Source organism: Apodemus sylvaticus, chromosome 1, assembly GCF_947179515.1.
Source record: "Apodemus sylvaticus chromosome 1, mApoSyl1.1, whole genome shotgun sequence".
In the NCBI taxonomy this organism is placed as follows: Eukaryota; Metazoa; Chordata; class Mammalia; order Rodentia; family Muridae; genus Apodemus; species Apodemus sylvaticus.
In genome coordinates this window covers 93,165,752-93,185,048 of record NC_067472.1, presented here as the reverse complement: position 1 = coordinate 93,185,048, position 19,297 = coordinate 93,165,752, and the positions used below count along the sequence as shown (strand labels likewise).

At 45.7% G+C, this 19,297-nt stretch overlaps 1 protein-coding gene across 2 annotated transcripts in view; it reads left to right on the top strand.

Moving 5' to 3' along the window:
• Tead1 (TEA domain transcription factor 1) overlaps positions 1-19,297 on the top strand; it is a 214,866-nt gene that overhangs the window by 179,698 nt on the left and 15,871 nt on the right. For both annotated transcript variants that reach the window (XM_052201066.1, XM_052201060.1), the window contains one exon: positions 5,134-5,307. In XM_052201066.1, the coding sequence (XP_052057026.1) occupies positions 5,134-5,307 (174 nt within the window). The remainder of the gene's footprint in view (positions 1-5,133; positions 5,308-19,297) is intronic.

The window sequence follows — 19,297 nt, the reverse complement described above, 5'->3', positions numbered from 1 at the left end:
GTTACCACTGTGTGTGTGTGTGTGTATACACATACAGGCATGTATATGCTATGGCTTGTAACTTTGGACTCTCAGTTCTCTCCTTCCATTGTGTGATAAAACTCAACTCTTCAGACTTTTTTTTTTTTTTTTAAGAAAACACTCACTTCTTACTAAGGGAAAATAGGATTTAATACCATACTTAGCATGTGCTAAATTTAAAATTCCAGCTTCCACTCTGCTTTCCTAACTCCTCGGCGTAGTTTATCAGTATTTTGAGTTTAATTCTTACTTAGCTTTTACATTACAAACTTTTATTTTTAATATAGCAATCTGATCTGTTAGCATGATTTTCTTTTTTATAAACTGCTTCAGTGTGATTGCCTCTATTTTTATCTGTCTAGTTTTTTTTTTTTGTTTTTTTGTTTTTTATTTTTACACAAGTGTATCTTCCTAGGAGTTCCACGTGCACACAGACACCCCGCTTCTAGTACAACTCTAGAACTTTCTCTGGATGTTCCAATAGAGAAGTCTCTCAGGACCATTTTTCTTGCCACGATCTCTCTGGGAGTCCACAGCCTAACATCCTTATTGACCCAATTCCTGCCCAGGTCCTTCTGGGATGGGCTCTTTCTCTGTGATTGTTAGAAATGTATTCCATAGCTACTAAAATCTTGAGGGGCGGTCAGTTTTCTGAAGTCTCCTGCATCTGAATGTGAACTCTGCTCTCATGAAAATGGGGAGCACAACAATTCATGGAAGATGTGTAGGAAGGGTTTGTTTGTTTGTTTGTAGATATATTTTTTTGTATTTTATGTGTGCAGGTGTTTTGCATGCACGGTACATGTGGAGGCCAGAAGAGCCCTCAGAGGCCGGATGGATCCTTGGAACTAGAGTTGTAGATGACAGTGAGCTGCTATATAGATACTCTGCTTTTGCAGAGTCTGTGAAGAAAAGCAGCTTGTAGTGTTTGCTTATGGATTTAGCGTTCCTAGCTTGGTGCCTGGTGGATGGTAGGTGATAGGCATGTTGGTTGTTCTGCCAAAATCCACAGAGAAAGGGCAGAGTGGGTATCATTTCTGTCGTCCTTGATATTTGGGTGACTTTTTTCTTTTTTGCACTCTGTCTGCATGTACACCTGCATGCCAGAAAAAGGGCTCCAGATCACAATTTAGATGGTTATGAGCCAGCATGTGACTGCTGGGAATTGAACTCAGGACCTCTGGAAGAAAGGTCAGTGCTCTTAACTGCTGAGCCATCTCTCCAGCTCCTTGGGTGGCTATAGCTGTTAAGTGCCTCTGAAACTTTATTCTTTGAATTCTCTGTAACTGGTTTGTGTGTAAGTGTTGGTTGGCATGAGCTGGGGCATGTATGTGGGGGTCAGAGGACAGCTTTGTGCAGTGAGTTCTCTCCTCCACCTTTACGGGGTCCCATGTTTCACACATTACTGGTTACTGTTTTCAACCAACTGAAGAGGTTGTGTTCTGGAGAATCACACATGGTCCTGGGCCTTGGTGCACGTCAGCTGGTAGCTGCTTTCTTCTGTAAGTGCTGCCCTGCCCTACCTTTGGATTTGTGTGCCACTTTTGGGGAAAGCATCACCCTTTGGGTTTTATTTTTCCTGGGAAGGAGGCAGCTAGTAAGGAAGTATCTGTTTTCAACCCATTCCCTTACCAGGAAAGCAGGCGGAGAGGAAGGAGTCACAGCCCCAGCCAGTGTTCTTTAGAATTTTCATTTCATTTAAATGAGGCTCATGCACATCAGGTTGTTTTCTTCGCTTTGTCCTTTGGGGCTTGCAGCCAGGACTCATGACCTGCCCGGGTTGGGTTAAGGGGAGAGCGAGGTCTCCTGGACACCTGCTCCAGTCCTTTGTATTCTTAGAAATAGAGTCACCCCTTGGCAGCATTAAAGCCTGCAGTCAGCCCCGGCTGGGGTTTGGTTTCAAGCCTTCAGGCTTGGAGAGACGGCCCCAGCTTCTCTGTCTCTTCTCTGTCCCTTTCAGCCTCTCAGGCATAGAGGTCACATCCTCAAAATAGAAAGCTTTGAAGACTCGGTCCACTGCACTTAGGACTGGATCTAGAATTCTAATTTAATTTCACAGACTTGGGAAACGCTCCTCCGCTTCTGTCCTCGCTCAGCTCTCGGGAGCAGTTGGCTGCGCATTTGGAAGGGCATAGGGGCTTCTTCGGGGAAATAGTAGTGGCGTCTGTGCAGAACAAAGCCTGGCTTTCATAGGCCCAAGTTTTATTCTTGACTCCAGACCTATTTCTGAATGTGTGACCTCAGACAGCAGTATGTAACTCTGAGCTCCTGTTTCCTCCTCTGTAAGGAGACTAAGAAGTCCACCGCAGCAAGGATGACCTGAGTCTTAAATAGGAAAGGTATGGCTCACAACAGCCTGGGGACACAAGACCTGGTCCTTCCTGCCTTCTGCACAGGCAAGAGGTTAGGTTCCCCCAGCAGCCGACTGTAAGGGTCCAGCCCCAGCATTTAAACCCGCTACACATTTCTGCTTGCTTCTAGCTCTTGAGTGGTGGGTATTTTTTTTCATACTCCAGGATGGAGGACTATCCATGGCCCAGACCATTAATGGTCTTAGCGGCCTGTTTATTGACTGCTCTGTGTCTGGCAGGCTTTATGCCAAGTGCCGCCTGCCTATAATGGTTACCTCACATCTTGAGACTCTTCTGTTGTACCAGCTCTGTACTCCCAGTGTGCACAGAAAGCTCAGAGGTTTCCTTCCTTATGTTTGGTCAGCGCCATGGTTCTCAACTTGTTATAGGAACTCATTTCAGGGAGATGAGAACATCTCCTGACCCCAGATTAAGCATCGCAACGAATCAGTAAAGATGTCGTTCAAGTCCAACATGGGGGAACCCCTGAGTCTACTGGGCTCATTTAGAGGGTATGAGTGAGGGGTTGCTTGCAGTGGTGTGGTTGATTACCCAATCCTCCTAAACAAAGCCATACCAACCCCAAAAAAGCTTCCCTCTGTCTCATTGGTAACTGTCCCATAGCTACATAACCTAGGTTCCCCCTTCATTTAACCTTCCACATTCTGTCTGCCAGGGAGAGGGAGGGGGCGTTCTGAGACTCCCCAAGGCAATGTACAGCTCAGGCCAGAATACACGCAGAGTAGGAAAGAGCTACTAGCTCTCAAGGGTCCGATGACCCTCCCCCCAGCCCCCCACCACTACGAGGGAACCTTAACAAGCCAGCTCTTGAAGGTCTCCAGGAGGCAATCCTAGTTGCTCTTATGAAGACGGTTATGACTTTTAGGTTCAAAGGACAGAGTTCAACAGTCCCACTCTCCCTTCTGTTCACCTTCCTGACCTCTTGGCAACAGCTGTTGTGCAGGGACATCTTAATCCACCCAGTCATACTGTGTATGGGGTGTTGGCATCAGATGAGGCGCCCATCCTTCTCTTTCTCAGTGTCATGGCCAGAGTTCTTCTCTTGGATAGCAGTCAGGATAGCAGCCAGCACTCCCTTAGGGTGTATTTTCTGAGTTTGTAGCCAGTCCAGTTGAGGAAACTGAATTATTCATGGCCCCAAAACACTTCCTTTATGGCCGTTCTTTTAGTATGAAAGTATTCGCTGTGAATCTCCAGAGTTTCATTTGGAGTGTTTGCTTTTCATTGGCTGTAGAATCTGTGGTGTTGTTTCAACCTTCTGACAACTGTGTGAGAGTCATCTCATCATTGCTACCACTCATAGGACACTAAAGAGGCAAGGCCCCGCCACAGATGACATACACTGGGCCTAGGGTTTGTCCCTGAAATGGCCGAATCTGGACTGTACATTCTTTACCAGTGGGCAATGATGTAAGAGCATTCAACAATTTGAATTCAACAGTTCAACAATTTGAATATTACTGTCATAGTCTCACTCAGGGTCATAGTTGGTAAACCATTGGCTTAAACCTTGTTTAGTGGGATGGAGAGGGGCTCTGCTATGTGAAGAACTAGAGATGTGATATCCTTTGTGATTCCCAGAGTTCTCCTGGATGGAGCCCCTGCTCTCCTGAAAGTTCCTGGGCCATGCCACCAGGTGGGAAATGCAGGCCTGGAGTGTCTGGTATCAAGAATCTACACAGTAGCTTCATACTCAGCTAAGCATTGACCTGATCAAGGAACTTTGTGCCTGGTCTCAATTCTTAGAGATTCCAGCGTGGTGAGATTGGGGTCCAGGCACTGGTGAGGGTCAGGACATGTGCCTTTGTGTTTCCTGTACAAGGTCTTAAGCCAGGGGTGGTGCCAACACAGTTCATCCCAAACAATAAACAAATTGTATAAAACCTTATTAAAAAATAAGGTTTTTTTTTTTTATAATTGAGTTATCTTCTTCATTTACATTGCCAATGGTAAAACCTTTCACAATTTCCCCCTCCCAAAAGCCCTCCTCCCCAACGATTCCCTACCGCCTCCTCCCTCCCCCTGCCTTCATGTAAATGCCCCTCTACACAACACAGTTCCACCTCCCCCCCCCAACTTCCCCCCCCATCTGTTTCCCTTTGTTGTGGCCTCTATTGAGCCTTTACCTGACCAAAGACCACTCCTCCCACTGATGCCCAAAAAGGCATTCCTCTGCCACATTTTTGGCTGGAACCATGTATACCCCTTGGTTGATGATTCAGTCCCTGGGAATCCTGGGTGTCTGGGTAAAAATAAGGTTTTATAGCAAAGTTAGGGAAGAAAGAGTGTCCTTTGTGAGTAAATGACTTCGTTTGCTCCCAGCCAACCTCTGCTTTGTCTTACTGTCCCTGTTTGATTTTGGAGATTCTTTATTCATGGCCCTGACTTCGCATTCAACTGTCGCACAGATGTTTTGTATAGGTCGCTAAGATGACTGCCTAGACTGCTGTGCCTACACTCTGGATGGTAGGATTGAAGCTGGAAAGTAGGATGGTTTCTTGGTTTGGTAGTTGACACGCTGAGAGGCTTTCCTTAGGCCTTTGGGAGGCTACCGTTGTCTGGAGACAATGGATAGACAAGTTGTTTTTCTCTACACTCTAATAATAACGTTTCTCTGTAAGCATGTGTATCTTTTCAGAGGTGCGATTTCAATGTTCCCGCTCATTCTCCAGCTCACACAGGTGAGTCCCTGCTCTATGGAAATGTTTATAACGGGAATATCTCCGATGGTTTCTTGCAGTACAACAAACACCTCTTTGTGCACATCGGGCATGCCAACCATTCTTACAGTGACCCATTGCTCGAATCCGTGGACATTCGTCAGATATATGACAAATTTCCTGAAAAGAAAGGTGGCTTGAAGGAGCTGTTTGGAAAGGGCCCTCAAAACGCTTTCTTCCTCGTCAAATTCTGGGTGAGTAGAGCATGCGTCCCTGATCCCTGTGAGGGGTGCAGTGTAGCCAGCTGCAGCTGCACACTGACTGGGTAGGTGGGTCAGGGGCTCGCTCATGTGGTCACTCACAGGTGGCGGAGCTTGAGACATTGCCTGCCCCCTTTCTGCTGCCTTTCACTCCATAAACCGAGTGACTGTGGTTCTCACTGGAGCACAGGGCCTTACCTCAGGAGGAGGATACAGTTGTGTACTGCAAGATTTTCAAGTGTCAGAGAGACCACACACTGACTTTGCCAGTAGCCGCTTCTTTCCTGGGCTGGGGAGGTGGCTCCGCAGGACAGTGTTACCCATGCAGCACAGATCTGAGTATGCTTTCCCACATTCATGTCAGATAGACAGGTGCGGCGCATGCGCCTGTCATCCGGTGCTGGGGAGGCAGACGGGAGGGTGTCTGTGCTTCACTGTCCAGCCGGAGTAGCCAGCTTAGTAAGCTCCGGGCCAATGAGAGACTTGGCCTCAAAGAACCAAGGTGGATGGCTCCTGAGGAACCACGTCTGCGGATGCCCTCTGGCCTGCCCACACCCAAAGAGAAAGAAAATTCATTCCTGCTTGCACAGGACATGGGCCACTTGAATTGTCCCTGGTGCCTGGGCTGGCTGATATGCTGTCACCTCTAGAAGAAGTTCTGTGTCCCTTTGCTGCTAGAATTGAGACTTGGTAAGCCCCCAGTCTACAAGAAGAAGCTTCACGGTTTATGTCCCTTAGTGTGTCATTCAAGACTCCTAGTGACATGTTTCCAAGCTGCTTTCCTCCTGGGTCGTGCAGGCCCTTAGACTTCCCTTCCGTTCTGCGCACCCGCACACACCTTCGTACTGATCCAGATGCCGTTTTCTTTTCGTCTGCTGTCACCAAGCCAGCACCTTACTTCCTGAATCGGGCCATTGATTTTCCCCCCTTACCCATGTTCCATTTTGTGGTTAATCAGTTCTCTTGCTGGGTCATAATTATTGGAACATGTGTTCAGCTCCCCTCTGGACTCTGACTGCCCCCAGGGGACCTTATTCACAGAGTGGCTTCCATTTATTGAAGGCCTGCTGTGTGTTAGGAGAAGGCTGAGTGCTTTCCATAGATTTCATGCTGTAAGTGGAATTTGTCTCATATCCAACTAAAAAGGCAGACCTGGGCACCAGTGGACCAACTGCTCGAGGCTTGGGACCTGGTGCTTGATATCAGATCTATCAACTTCAATACCCTTCCCTGTGTCCGGATGACAGCTTAGCTCCCTGTGGGTCACAGGGTTTGTCACCCTAAGATTCTCCTCATTTGTGACACCAAGCATGAGTTCTAGAAAAAAAGCCGAGTCAATGTGGAAACAAATGGGCAGATTAAAGAAGAAAAATGTATGTTTTAAATTCCTTTGAGGAATCTGCATCTTAAGTTTATTCAGGTTTTCCATCCTTCTGTGGTGATAAGGTTACACTGACTATGCCTTCGGCACTGAAACTTGGATGGATGTGGTCACATTAACCCAGGGCGGCCTGAGAGAGTTGCGCCAGCTGCTTTTCTTAGCTGATGGCTGGCTGTAAAGATGTGAGTGCTCAGGGATTTGTTATAAGATCAGCACCGATTGGTTCCTCAGGTTCCAGCTTGCTTGTTTGCATTCATTCAGCAAATTCTCCTGTGGGAGAACTGCCTGTGTAGCCAACGATGAACCTGAACTTCCGATTCCTCTGCCTTTTCCTCCCAGTGCTGGAATTGTAGGTGTGTGCTACCACACCTGCCTGCTCGGTGCTGGAGATGCAACCCAAGGCTCCGTGCATGCTGGGCTAAGCCTCACTCTGCCAATCGAGCTCTGCCGCCAGCTCTCCTCAGTAGCCTTTAATAGACTGATAAGATCAAAACTATGTCTACTTGTTTGAATACTGAATCCTGAGGTGTGCTTGACCTGCCCCCTCTGACATGCAGACAGCTGATGAGCAGCAACAGTGAGAACGCAGTGATATTGAAGGAGACTGAAGGCCAAGGCTCTCCTCCCAAACGCACCCAGCATTTAGAAAGCACAAGTCAGTCCAACAGGTCCTGTGTGCATTTGAACATGCCTGGGACCTAGAGCACGTGTTGGAAACGGACACAGTGAGTGGCTCATCATGACGTGGAAGAAGACACACATTGTCTGTTTGTAAAGGAAAGCTAGAATTTTGGGAAATTTGTTCCTATTTCAGTGAACTTCCCAGGTGCCCACTACTTGAAGTGTTTTTATGATGTTATTTAGTAATAGTAAGAGCTGTATTGGGGAGACTGATGGTTTTTAACGTAGTGGAGGACACAACTTGTTCGTTGTGTGTTTGGTCTGCTCACAGACACTACAGCGGACCCAGGAGAAACTCCAGCAGTGGAGATGGCTCAGTGAAGTCCTTGCTGTGGGAGCATGAGGATCTGAGTCTGATGGCCAGAACCCACATAAAAAGCCACGCGTGGGACATGCATCTGTCATCCCAGTGTCAGAGAGGCAGATGCAGATGGATTCCTGGGCAGGCTGGCCCGGCCAGCACTTAGGGAATACTCAGGCAGTGACAAACCTTGCCCCCAAATGCAAGATGAAGCCAGCTGGATGGCTCAGTGGGTTGAAAGTCTCAAGCTTGAGATCCTGAGTTCAGTTCCTGGAACCCACATAGTAGAAAGGGGAGAACCAACTCTGAAGAGTTGTTTTCCGGTCTCCCCCATGCTGCCCTCAACAAATGAGTGAGTAAATGAATAAAATGTAATTAAAATAATTAACAAAACAAGGTAGGTTTTGAGGGCAGACACCAAGGTTGTTCTTTGGTCTCTTGGACACAGTGTACACAGAAGAAAAATTGAAACAGTCACTTGAACAACCTGTTACAAATGTAACCTAATTCCCAAAGCCCCTTTCCTTTTTGGAGGCAGGTTTACACTTTGTAAAGTAGGCTGGTCTCAGACTCAGAGATTGGGACTGCATATAGGCATGCTTAGTTGGGCCTGTGGTAAGGCAGAGACAGGCGTTCTCTGAATTCAGGACTAGCCTAGTCCTCAGTGAGAGTTCCAGGACAGCCAAGGTTACACAGAGAAAGGGGAAAAAAAAAAACCTGTCTTGAAAAAAAAAAAAAAAAGAAATACTGCTATCTGTCTGCCTGTCTATATATGCATACATGCTTAAATTTTTTTTAAAGGTATATATTAGCATATAATGTGTTTTCTAGAGGCTACTAGATGGTAAGGTTAAAAACTGTGTTTTTACAGGAAGCAGATGTAAACTATGAAAAACAAAAGCCGCCTTTTAAGCCTGAATGCTCCTTGAATCCAGTTTGACAGTCACTGTTAACGATAGGGAATGGGATTGTTTATCCAAGTTAATAAGAAAGCATAAAATAATTCGAAGAAACCACTTCCACTACTTTTAAATTAAACAGCAGTGGGTTTTAATGATGATAAGATTTTGTATAATTAACATTTTGTTTGAATGTGAATTGGTGTAGAAGGTGCTCGGACAGATATTTTTGGGCTTTGCTTCCAAAATTGCCCCTTTTCCCCAGTGGATGCGCTGTTTCCCCTGAGGGACCCTTGGGCCATGACTTGGCTGATAATGTCTCCTAAATAGGAGGCCTAGATTTAGCTTGCAGATGTGTGGCTTGTGGTGTGCAAACTCTGAATGCTAGTCTGTGAGCCCAGACACTTATCTGTTCTATTCAGGTTTACAGGATTCAAGTTGAGCACTTCCATGAATATGATAGAAAACGTGACTCATTCAGCACCACTGTTGGGAGTCCTTAACCTTTATGAGGGAGGAAATGCACTCAGAACTGTTAGAACAGAGAGACGGCAGTTCAATCAGGCTGCAGTTTGGAGTCTCACTGGCTTCTGTAATGACTCGGTGAGGATGAGCTGTACTCTTAGCCTCTCCATCCTCGGGTATCAGCAGGTTCGTGCCGTGGACGATGCTTCAGAAGGTTTAATGCTCCCTTTGAAACAGTCTTTATATTAGCAATTCATTCAGCAGGTTCTCTTCTTAGTGTGAATTCAGTAAATTACATCAGAGACCCCATGCCCAACTGCTCTTCCTTTTGCCTCTTTCTCAAATCAGAAGTATTCTTAATTTGCTCATTTGATTGCTGCTGAAATTCCATTTTCAGAACATCTAACCTGGGTCCATTCAGTGAGGCAAGGCAACCTGAGGTGTTTCCTGTGGAAAAATATCTGTGCTGTGATTTCATCAGCTCACAAACAGAGCAAATGGCAGAACACAGAACACCAGTGTGGACACCTCAGGCAGGGGAAGCTCTATGCTAGGCTGGGCAGGCAGAATTATACCAAAAGACATTCACAGAGGAAGTGAATTTAAGCGTTGAATTCAGAAAAGAAGGTGTCCTCTCCTCGAGGATCACAGATTTCTACTTTCATTCCTGATAAATCTCCAGAGTGTCAAGATTGGAAATACTTGTGTAGAGAAAGCTGTATGTTTTCACCTTACAGCCCAAACTATTCATAATATGGTTTAATGCACTGAAACCTTATTCTTTTTTTTTTTGTTTGTTTGTTTGTTTGTTTTAAAGATTTATTTATTTATTATATGTAAGTACACTGTAGCGGTCTTCAGACACCCCAGAAAAGGGCATCAGATCTCATTATAGATGGTTGCGAGCCACCATGTGGTTGCTGGGATTTGAACTCAGGACCTTTGGAAGAGCAGTCAATGCTCTTAACCACTGAGCCATCTCTCCAGCCCCGAAACCTTATTCTTAAATGTAATTGGAGTAATGAGCTGGGGGCTGGAGAGATGGCTCGGCTGCTAAGAGAGTCTGCTGCTCTTACAGAGGACTAGAGCTGCATCAGGTGGCTTACAACCTTCTGCAACTCCAGCTCTATAGGATCTGACATCCCATTCCGGCCTATGAGTGCACATGTACGCGCGCGTGCGCGCGCGCGCACACACACACACACACACACACACACACACACACTAAAATAAATGTGCATAAACACACATAAAAGTAAAATCTTTTTCCTTTTGAGAGGTAGGTGTAACCTGGCTAGGTGGCCTGGAACTGACTATGTAGACCAGGCTGCCCACGAACTCTCAGAAAACCCCCTGAGTCTGCCTCTTTAAGTCTTGGGATTAAAGGCATGAGCTACCATGCTCTGTACAAAATACAATAAATCTTTATAAAACTTGTAGATGTATAATTATGTATCTTCTTGCCAGGCATAAAAAATTTCAGTGTCCATTTAATAATTTGTTTTCCTTCCAAATCATTGTAATGTATATCTTAGTTCCAAATATATACCTTATTTATTTATTTATTTATGTATGTATGTATGTATGTACTTATTTATTTATTGTATGTGAGTACACTGTGGCTGTCTTCAGACACACCAGAAGAGGGCATTGGATCCCATTAGAGATGGTTGTGAGCTACCATGTGGTTGCTGGGTTTTGAACTCAGGACCTCTAGAAGAGTAGTCATCACTCTTAACCACTGAGCCATCTCTCCAACTTCCTATTTTCTTTTTTAAAAATGATTCATTTTTATTTTATGTGCATTGGTGTTTTGTCTGGTGGTGGTGATGGGGTGCCAGATCCTTGAAACTGGAGTTATAGATAGTTGTGAACTTCCACATGGTTGCTGGAAATTAAAACAAGATCCTGTACTCCCCAGCCCCTTCATTGTATTTCAAATAATGCTTTTTTTCACTATAAATAACAGTATGTTCATGCTCACTTAATTTTACGTTATTAACCACCATGCAAGCTTGACTGTCTTCTTAGAACTCATTATGTAGCCGGGCGGTGGTGGCGCACGCCTGTAATCCTAGCACTCTGGGAGGCAGAGGCAGGAGGATTTCTGAGTTCGAGGCCAGCCTGGTCTACAGAGTGAGTTCCAGGACAGCCAGGGCTATACAGAGAAACCCTGTCTCGAAAAAACCAAATCCAAAAAACCAAAAAGAAACAAAAAAAAGAACTCACTATGTAGATGAGGCTGGTCTTGAACTCATGAAGATCTGCCTTCTGCCTCCCAAGTGCTGGTATTAAAGCTGTATAACACCATGCCTGCAGAACCACTTTGTAAAGGAATTTAAAAAGCAAGGTTAATTTGGTAACCATACAGATGTGAGAGAACTTTATAAACTTGAGAAAAGGCAAGTCAGTTATCTGGCATGGGGGCAGCCTGTAGAAGCCACCCAGAATCTCTTCCTTTGGGGGTTGCCTTGACCACACTGGGAGACTCCCTGTCAGCTGGCTGGCCAGTCCTCCGCTGCTTTCTCTCCTGGGTCATTGGGCTTAGTGTTTGCTAGCAAAACTGAGGACAGGGTGTAGCCATTCCTGTGTGTGTGTGTTTCAACATCATTGCTGTCTTAGGAGAGCTGCCACTGAACAGTTGGACAGACGGACAGACAGAGTGGCAGTGTCCCTCTCACACTTGTTTGTAGTTCCATTTAAACTGAGTTTACACCCTTAGTCACAAAGGAACCCTCCAATCTGTTGGATGCTGAGTCGAGATCTACTATCAACCCTGTCTCACCTTTAAAAGTAGCAGTCAAGAGAGAAGGCGGCTTGGAAGTTAGCAGCTGAAAGTATATACTGCTTTTCCAGAGGACCAGAGTTCAGATCCCAGCACCTAGTCAGTGACTCAGCACCACTGACAGCTTCACCTAGTGTGCATCAGACACCCTGCCTTCCCTGTACACCCGCACCCACATTCACGGACACACATGCACATAGTCAAGAGAATAATAAAAATTAAAATCTTTTGAAAGTAAGACAAGTTAGATACAAGAATACAGTTTAAAATGTGAGACTCTTGGCCCAGTTACCTGTCAACCAGATCTGTGAGGATTGTGCATGGATGGATACAGTGTTTTTATACAATTATAACATTTTCTTACAGCAGTCAGTATTTGAGGATATATGTTTTAGTTTTTGTTCTTTTTAGTAAAGATAATTCATTAATATAATTACTGGGGTAGTAAATAACACTCAAGGCTTCCTGTTAAAATTTAAATTCTCGTGCTAGTGTCTATGAGATCATTGGAACGTTTGTGTACCCTTCATATTTCACTGGGTGGCCTATAGCTTATTCACATACAATTGATATTTCACTGTGTGTGATTGGCTGCCTGGTGGTAGTTATTTATTTAAGAGGGACAATTCGTAGACGGAAACTCCAATCCAGAAAACAGTCCCCTTTCCTGGGAAAGCGGCAGCACTCTTTGTACACTGAACTAGGTAAGGTCAGTCGGCCTCCTCTGGGCGCCCAGGACTCATTACCTGACTCAGTTGGAAAGCACTAACCAGCAGGAGCAGAGACTTTGTTGGTAGGGCAAAGACCTTGAGGCTATTACAGTTCCAGGCTTCTGTCTGCAGTGGGCCTTACCTGAAGTTGTATGGGTAATATTAATTGCATTTTTGTAAATGAATGCTAGTATTGGTGGGAAATTTGCAATGCAAACAGTCAGCCTTTTCAGACGAGGCTTATTGTAATTAGAGCAAGCTTTTAAGATTCTTTGAAGTACTAAATGTTTATGAAATTCAAATGGGGGTGTGCAGTCTGCACAATAAAGGGTCCCGGTGGTGTTTTTAAAAATCATCTATTTTGTGGATGTAAATATATGCCTTAATTAGTGGGAAGTAAGTTGAAGAGCTGGGCTGGCGGAGTTTATTCCTGTTATTCTTATTTAAAACAGCTGTGGCCAGAGAGCTGCCTCTGCCTCAGTGGTGGTGTGTCAGGGCACACAGGCTCCAGTGAATGGCTGCACTGAGGGGCCCACTTCCCTGCCCACAGCTCCTTCCTTCCCTGTCCCCACAGGCAGGCTGTCTAACTGGAGAGGTGTCCAGCACAACACAGGCCTCCCCTGCCCAAACCCCAAAGCCTGTGGGGCCGGTTTCAGGGGTCTGGGCTGAGGTACAGATGCATGCAAATGAAGCAGTCTGGGAGGGCTGTGGGGCTGCCAGCTTTCTCCAGACCTACCCTTCTCTCCCCACATAGACCCAGTCTCTCAGGACCCTTTTGCCCTGTGCAGAGCAATTGTCCTTTGGCGCCTGTGGGAGCAGCTGCAAAGCCCGCAAGGCGTGCCCTGCCTGGCCCAGCCTCACCATGTGGCAGGCCTGGACAGCCGCCCACAGCAGGGCCCAGCTCCGGGTGCCGCCTGCCAAACAGCCAGATGCTGCCATTGGGAAAAAATTGCTTCACAATTTGAAATGTTGGTCCTTTGATCACGGCTCAGAGAGGATGCAAAGGAGAGATTCAAAGTGGTGGGTTGAAAATGGCCCATCCATCAGTTCCTATTACACTGGCTCTTGTCAAAAACAGTCTGGATGGTTTTTATTTCTGTATCCTCATAATTCCTGCCCAGCCCTCTGCACTCTCAAGAATGAAGGAAGATAAGTCGGAAGGGTATGTCCACAGTCCACCCCTGCCCCTTAGGGGTTCTTTACCTTAGGGGTTCTCTTCTTACTCACGGTTCAGCAAGCTTTGCCTTGTCAGCCCGTGACACCACCAAGTGTTCTTTCTATGTGGGCTGTCGGTGCCTCTGTGACTAGTTCTCCAGAGGCCACAGGTTTTGCAGGGACAGTTTCTCTGTTCTTGGCCTAGCCCTTGGCTCTGTCCTCTCTTCAGAGACACCCAGTCTTCCCACACACCTAGACCAAGTCTCATTTTTAAAAAAATTATTCTCCCTACCCAAGACAGGGTTTCTCTGTGTAACAACCTGACTGCCCTGGAACTCTCTTTGTAAACCAGGCTGGCCTTGAACTCGGAGATCCGCTTGCCTCTGCCTCCCAGTTGCTGGGATTAAAGTCGTGGACTACCATGCTGGACTGATAATTGCTTTTTTTTTTTTTTTTTTTTTGGATTTGGTTTTTCGAGACAGAGTTTCTCTGTGTAGCCCTGGCTGTCCTGGAACTCACTCTGTAGACTAGGCTGGCCTCGAACTCAGAAATCCACCTGCCTCTGCCTCCCAGAGTTCTGGGATTACAGGCGTGTGCCACCACCGCCCAGCTCTGATAATTGCATTTTTAATGCTTACCCCAAAGTGCCCTCCCCCCTCACCATCCCTAGCTCCCTATTCCCCCTACCCCCAGTCCCCCAGCCATGAGATTGAACAGTGAACTAAACTGAATAACTAGCTCTATTGAATAAGAGGACAATGAGGAGAAGCCATGCCTTAAAGGGTCTTATGTAGCAAAGGCTGGCCTCGAACTCCTGATCTCCCTGCTACATCCCATGCGTAGGTTGCAGGCGTGTGCCAGCACTCCTGGTTTATGAAGGCTAAAGACTAAACTCAAATCCTCAGGTACTGTAGTCAAGCGCCCTCCAGGCTGGGTCTCATCCCCAGTCTGAGGGATACTTTTTGTTGGTTTATTTTTGTTGTTACTTGTCTGATCTGCCTTTGGCACCTGCCTCTGCCCGCCCCCCCCCCCCCCCCCTGCTTTGCAGAACTTGCCTACAAACTGGAGCCTTGGTTTTGAGGAAATTCCATAATGTGCCTCTCCTGCCTTTGTGGAGAGTGGTGGGCTTGTACCTGCCTTGAGTAGTTACACCTAGTGTGCCAAATATGTCATGGAACTCACAAGCCAGGGGAAAATCCAGCTTACTGGTCACACCCATGTGGACTGAAGCTAAGCTTGATGTCTTGATGGCCATTGTCATGTTTACTGATTGGACTTGGGAAGGCTCTGTCCTGGTCAGTGTTTTAGTCATGGAGTTAGAAGAAGTCGTGACTGGCGCTACTCTTCCCGTCACCAGTACTGCAGCTTGCAGGTGCATTGCTGTGTACCCAGTCCTCGCTGCTCCACCACAGCTGCTCAAGTCAACTTCTCCAGTAAAGATGAGAACTGAGATAAAGATCTGAGGCCCGCTGCCCATGCCGTTGTTCTGATGACAAAAACGAGGCAGTGACAGGTGAAGTGGCCCCTGGAATATCTGGACTGTGTAGAAGAGAACCTAACACTAGGGGAAGGCTTGATGAAAATAGATTTGTAATTGGAACCTAGGACAGAGCCTGCTGGAGAGACCGGGGAAGAGAATGTCTGAATTGTCTTCCAACACCTGGAAAACTGTCTTCCAAAACCAGAAGCTGGTTTTGTGTCAACTTGACACAAGTCACAGTCATCAGAGACGAAGGAGCCTCAATTGAAGGAAAGCTTCCATGAGATCTCGCTGCAAGGCATGTGATCAGTGGGAAAGGGCCCTTTGTGGGTGGTGACATTCCTGGACTGCTGGTCCTGGGTTCTAGAAGAAAACAGACCGAGCAAACCAGGGGAAGGAAGACAATAAGCAGCAGCCATCTGTGGCATCTGTATCAGTTCCTGATTCCAGGTTCCTGCCATGTATATGTTCCTGTCCTGGCTTCCTTTGGTGATAAACAGCAATGTGGAAGTATAAGATGAATAAACCCTTCTCTCCCTAACTTGCTTGTTGGTCATGGTGTTTTGTTGCAGCAGTAGAAACTCTGACTAAGACAACAGTTTGTTGGGGCATCAGTAAGAAGTGCATTGACTGCATCCAGCAGTGGTACCGAAGAAATGCGTGTAAACACTTAAACATTGGGTACATTGAGCCAGGAGTTTCTGCATGGATAAGAAAGAGTTGAGCTCTGAAATCCATATATCCTTAGGGCAACTGAGTGTCTCTTAGAAGGGCTACCTTCTTGGGCTGTTTACTCCTCCTTCTTCAGAGCCACAGTAAACCTGTTCAGCCAACCAGGAAACAGGAAGCATTTTAAGTCTGGTATGCAGCAAGAGGAATGGGCGTTCTTTCGATGTTTCTTGTGTTTTTGTGTTTATTTGTTTTTAGAAAATACTCTGTGGTTAGGTAAAAAACTGGCAACATGCTTTTTCTCCCTTATTTTCTTACCTTCAGAATTCCATGAATTGGGTCCTTTAGTTTTTGGTTGTAGGTAAGTCAACCAAGAGTCAGAAGTTCAAGGTCATCCTTGATCTTCTTGGGGTAAGTAGTGAGTTTCTGTGAGCCTCAGACTCATTACAGTCCTCTCCTGTGTTGCTTCCGTTCTTTCTTATGTTGCCTTGCTCTTAGGGAGTTAGCTGACTATGTTTCTTTCTAGAATAGTTTTAATGCCGTCAGAACCTAGTAGAATATTCTAAAGAGCATATGTGATGTAGTTGATGACTGGAGAATTATTTTTCATGTGCAAAGATAGTTTTTGTAAAGCAGTTCTGATGTCCCTTGCAAACAGGTGATTTGCCACTCGCTGGGCAAACCTTTTAAGATCTAAACTCTGAAATTACAAATCCAATTTGGGTTCTCTCGGTGTGTTGCTGAAGTATCGAGTGAATGAACCATGCAAAATCCCATGGCTGAATGTTACAAATAAAATGCCAGAGCAGCAAAGCACCAGGGAGAACACTGTGTGAGCCGCTTCTTGAAGATTGTTTGGTTTTGTTTGAGACGGTATCACATACATCTCAGACTGGCCTCAAATGCACCATGTAACAGAGGATGACCTTGAACTTTTGATTCTTCTGTCCTCACCTCATGAGTGCTCAGTTTCTGAGGTGCTGGGGATTGAACCAGCATCCTGTCCTGTGCATGCTAGGAGAACACTCTACCAACTGAACTTGAGTCCCATCACCTTCAAGTTTTCTTTCCTTTTCCAAATTTTGATTGATTGATTGATTGATTGGTTGATTGATCAATTGATTGATTGTGTCTGGGTGTTTTGCCTGTGTCCACTCTTTGTGGGATTTATCTATGTACCACATGAGTACCTGGTACTCAAGGAGACAAGAGTAGAGCATCAGATCTTTGGAACTGGAACTGCAGACAGTTCAGTTGTAAACCACCATGGGAGTGCTAAGAATCAAGCCCAGGCCCTCTTGAAAAGCAGCTGGTGTTTTTAGCTTTTAACTGCTGAGCCATCTCTTCAGACCCTTTTTGGTTTTTCGAGACGGGGTTTCTCTGTGTGGCCCTGACTGTCCTGGAATTCTTTCTGTAGACCACATTGGCCTCAAACACCCAGAGATCCACCTGCCCCTGCCTTCCAGAGTGCTGGTTGGTGTTAAAGGAATATACTACCACCATCCAGCTCTTCCAGACCTTTAGTAACTTCTTTTCTTTCCCTCGCGGGGATACTGGGTCTTTATGTTTGGCTGGCCTTGAATTGACTGTAGACCAAGCTGGCCTCAGACTTTCTGTAGTGCTGGGATTGCATGTCTGTACCACCACATCTGACCAATAACTTCATCTTTAAGGATCGGTATATGGTAAATGATTCACTCCTGATGAAAGTTCATCAGCAGAATCTACATAATCTTAAGACACACAGTGATGCAGGGCATTGTACAGATGAGTGTGATCTGGTGCAGGCTGAAGCTAAGAGGGTCGCTTGTCTGTGGGGAATTGACAAGGGCAGAAACCATTTGTTTTTTTAAGTCTTTCTTTTATTATCATGTGCACACTGTTCTAAGTTATCTTACTGAAACCCTCCCTCCAGATTGTTTGCCTAATTCCTAATAGAGGAAATGATATATTGGAGGCTTATTTTATATACACAGCACATATATGCTTTAAATTAGCATGCATAACCCGTGTTATTAGCCTTTAGCAAGATGCACAAATGCATTACAGGCTCTTTTCTGGAATTAAGTTTGTAACAGCTTGGAACTGTCTGAGCTTGCTACATTGTAGCTCTAGCTTGCACAAGTGCTACCTCAGGCACAACCTCATCCTTTCCTCTCCTTCCACAGACCTGTAAATGAGTGGCCGCTGCTTCATGATGGTGAGGAGGAAGGGGCAGACTCAGCCACTGCTGTCCTTCCTGGCTCTTTAGAGTTTGACTGAAATAGAGTACCAGTTAACACTGGGGGTAAAGAATAGAACACCCAACTCACTCTTGTTATGAGCTCTAGATTTGCAGCTCTCAGGGATGGAGGTGTGAACGCTGAACGCTGTCATCAGCTTTGCTGGTGTCAAACCATTACTGTTGATATTTTCAAAATGTGATGTACACTGACAAGTTATCAGAGGTATTTTAAGTAGTTACTGTCTCATCAGCCCTCCATCCTCCCAGTCAGTCTTCCTCTCCTGAGCTTCCTCCACTCCTTATTCCAAGCACCTGCTTATTTCTGTTACTGTGTCTTTCATAATAATACAAACACAATAGGTTGTTTGATTTTAAAATATCACATCGCATCATTATGTTATCGTCCCTTTGAGCATACCCCTTTTGTTGTTGCTATTTTTTCATCCCTACCCCCGACTTAATCTCACTGAATATATAGCTTTTGTTAGCTTGTAACTTACTATATGGTGCATGCTGGCCTTGAACTTAAGGGATTCTGCTTCTGTCTCCTCAGTATGGGATTGTAGGTATGTTCTGCTTACAGTTGTTCCTCTTTAAAGGTAGGACTTTCTGAAGCTGAAACAAAAGAAAAATAATTTGGAAACCTCCTTTCCTGCCCAAGCATGTATGTATAATTGAGTTCTTACAGAGCAACAACTGGTTACAACCTGCTCTTCTGGTGCTGTTCTCATACAGTGTGCTGGGAATTCTGGATAGATACAACCAGATTTATCACTTGAATTTTTGGAGACTGGAAGGTCCAGGGTCCAGATACTAGTATCTGGGAAGGCCTCTTGTTGTGGAGGGCATGGTCCTTTTCTGTGATTGTACAGTCACTTGTAACGACAGACTCCTAATCACATACCCAAAGCTTCCCATCATAACACTTGTTGTGGGAATTGCATATCCACCAGTCTGACCATACACCTATGGCCATGGCTTTCTGCAGTGGCACCATGCCCCAAAGACATTGTGTTCTGAAGCCCTGCTTTCATCTTGATTCCCAGCACCAGAATTTTCTAGGGCCTCCCATTTGCACCAAGATGCAACCTACCATTTTTAGTTAACCCTCCACAGCCTGAGCCACATCTGTGTACCTCTTTGTCTCCTGTTCATGCACAAGCACATGAGTTGGGGAGCCCTCCTTTCACTGTGCATCTAAGACCTCCCATCATCCCTTGGTGTGACACTTACT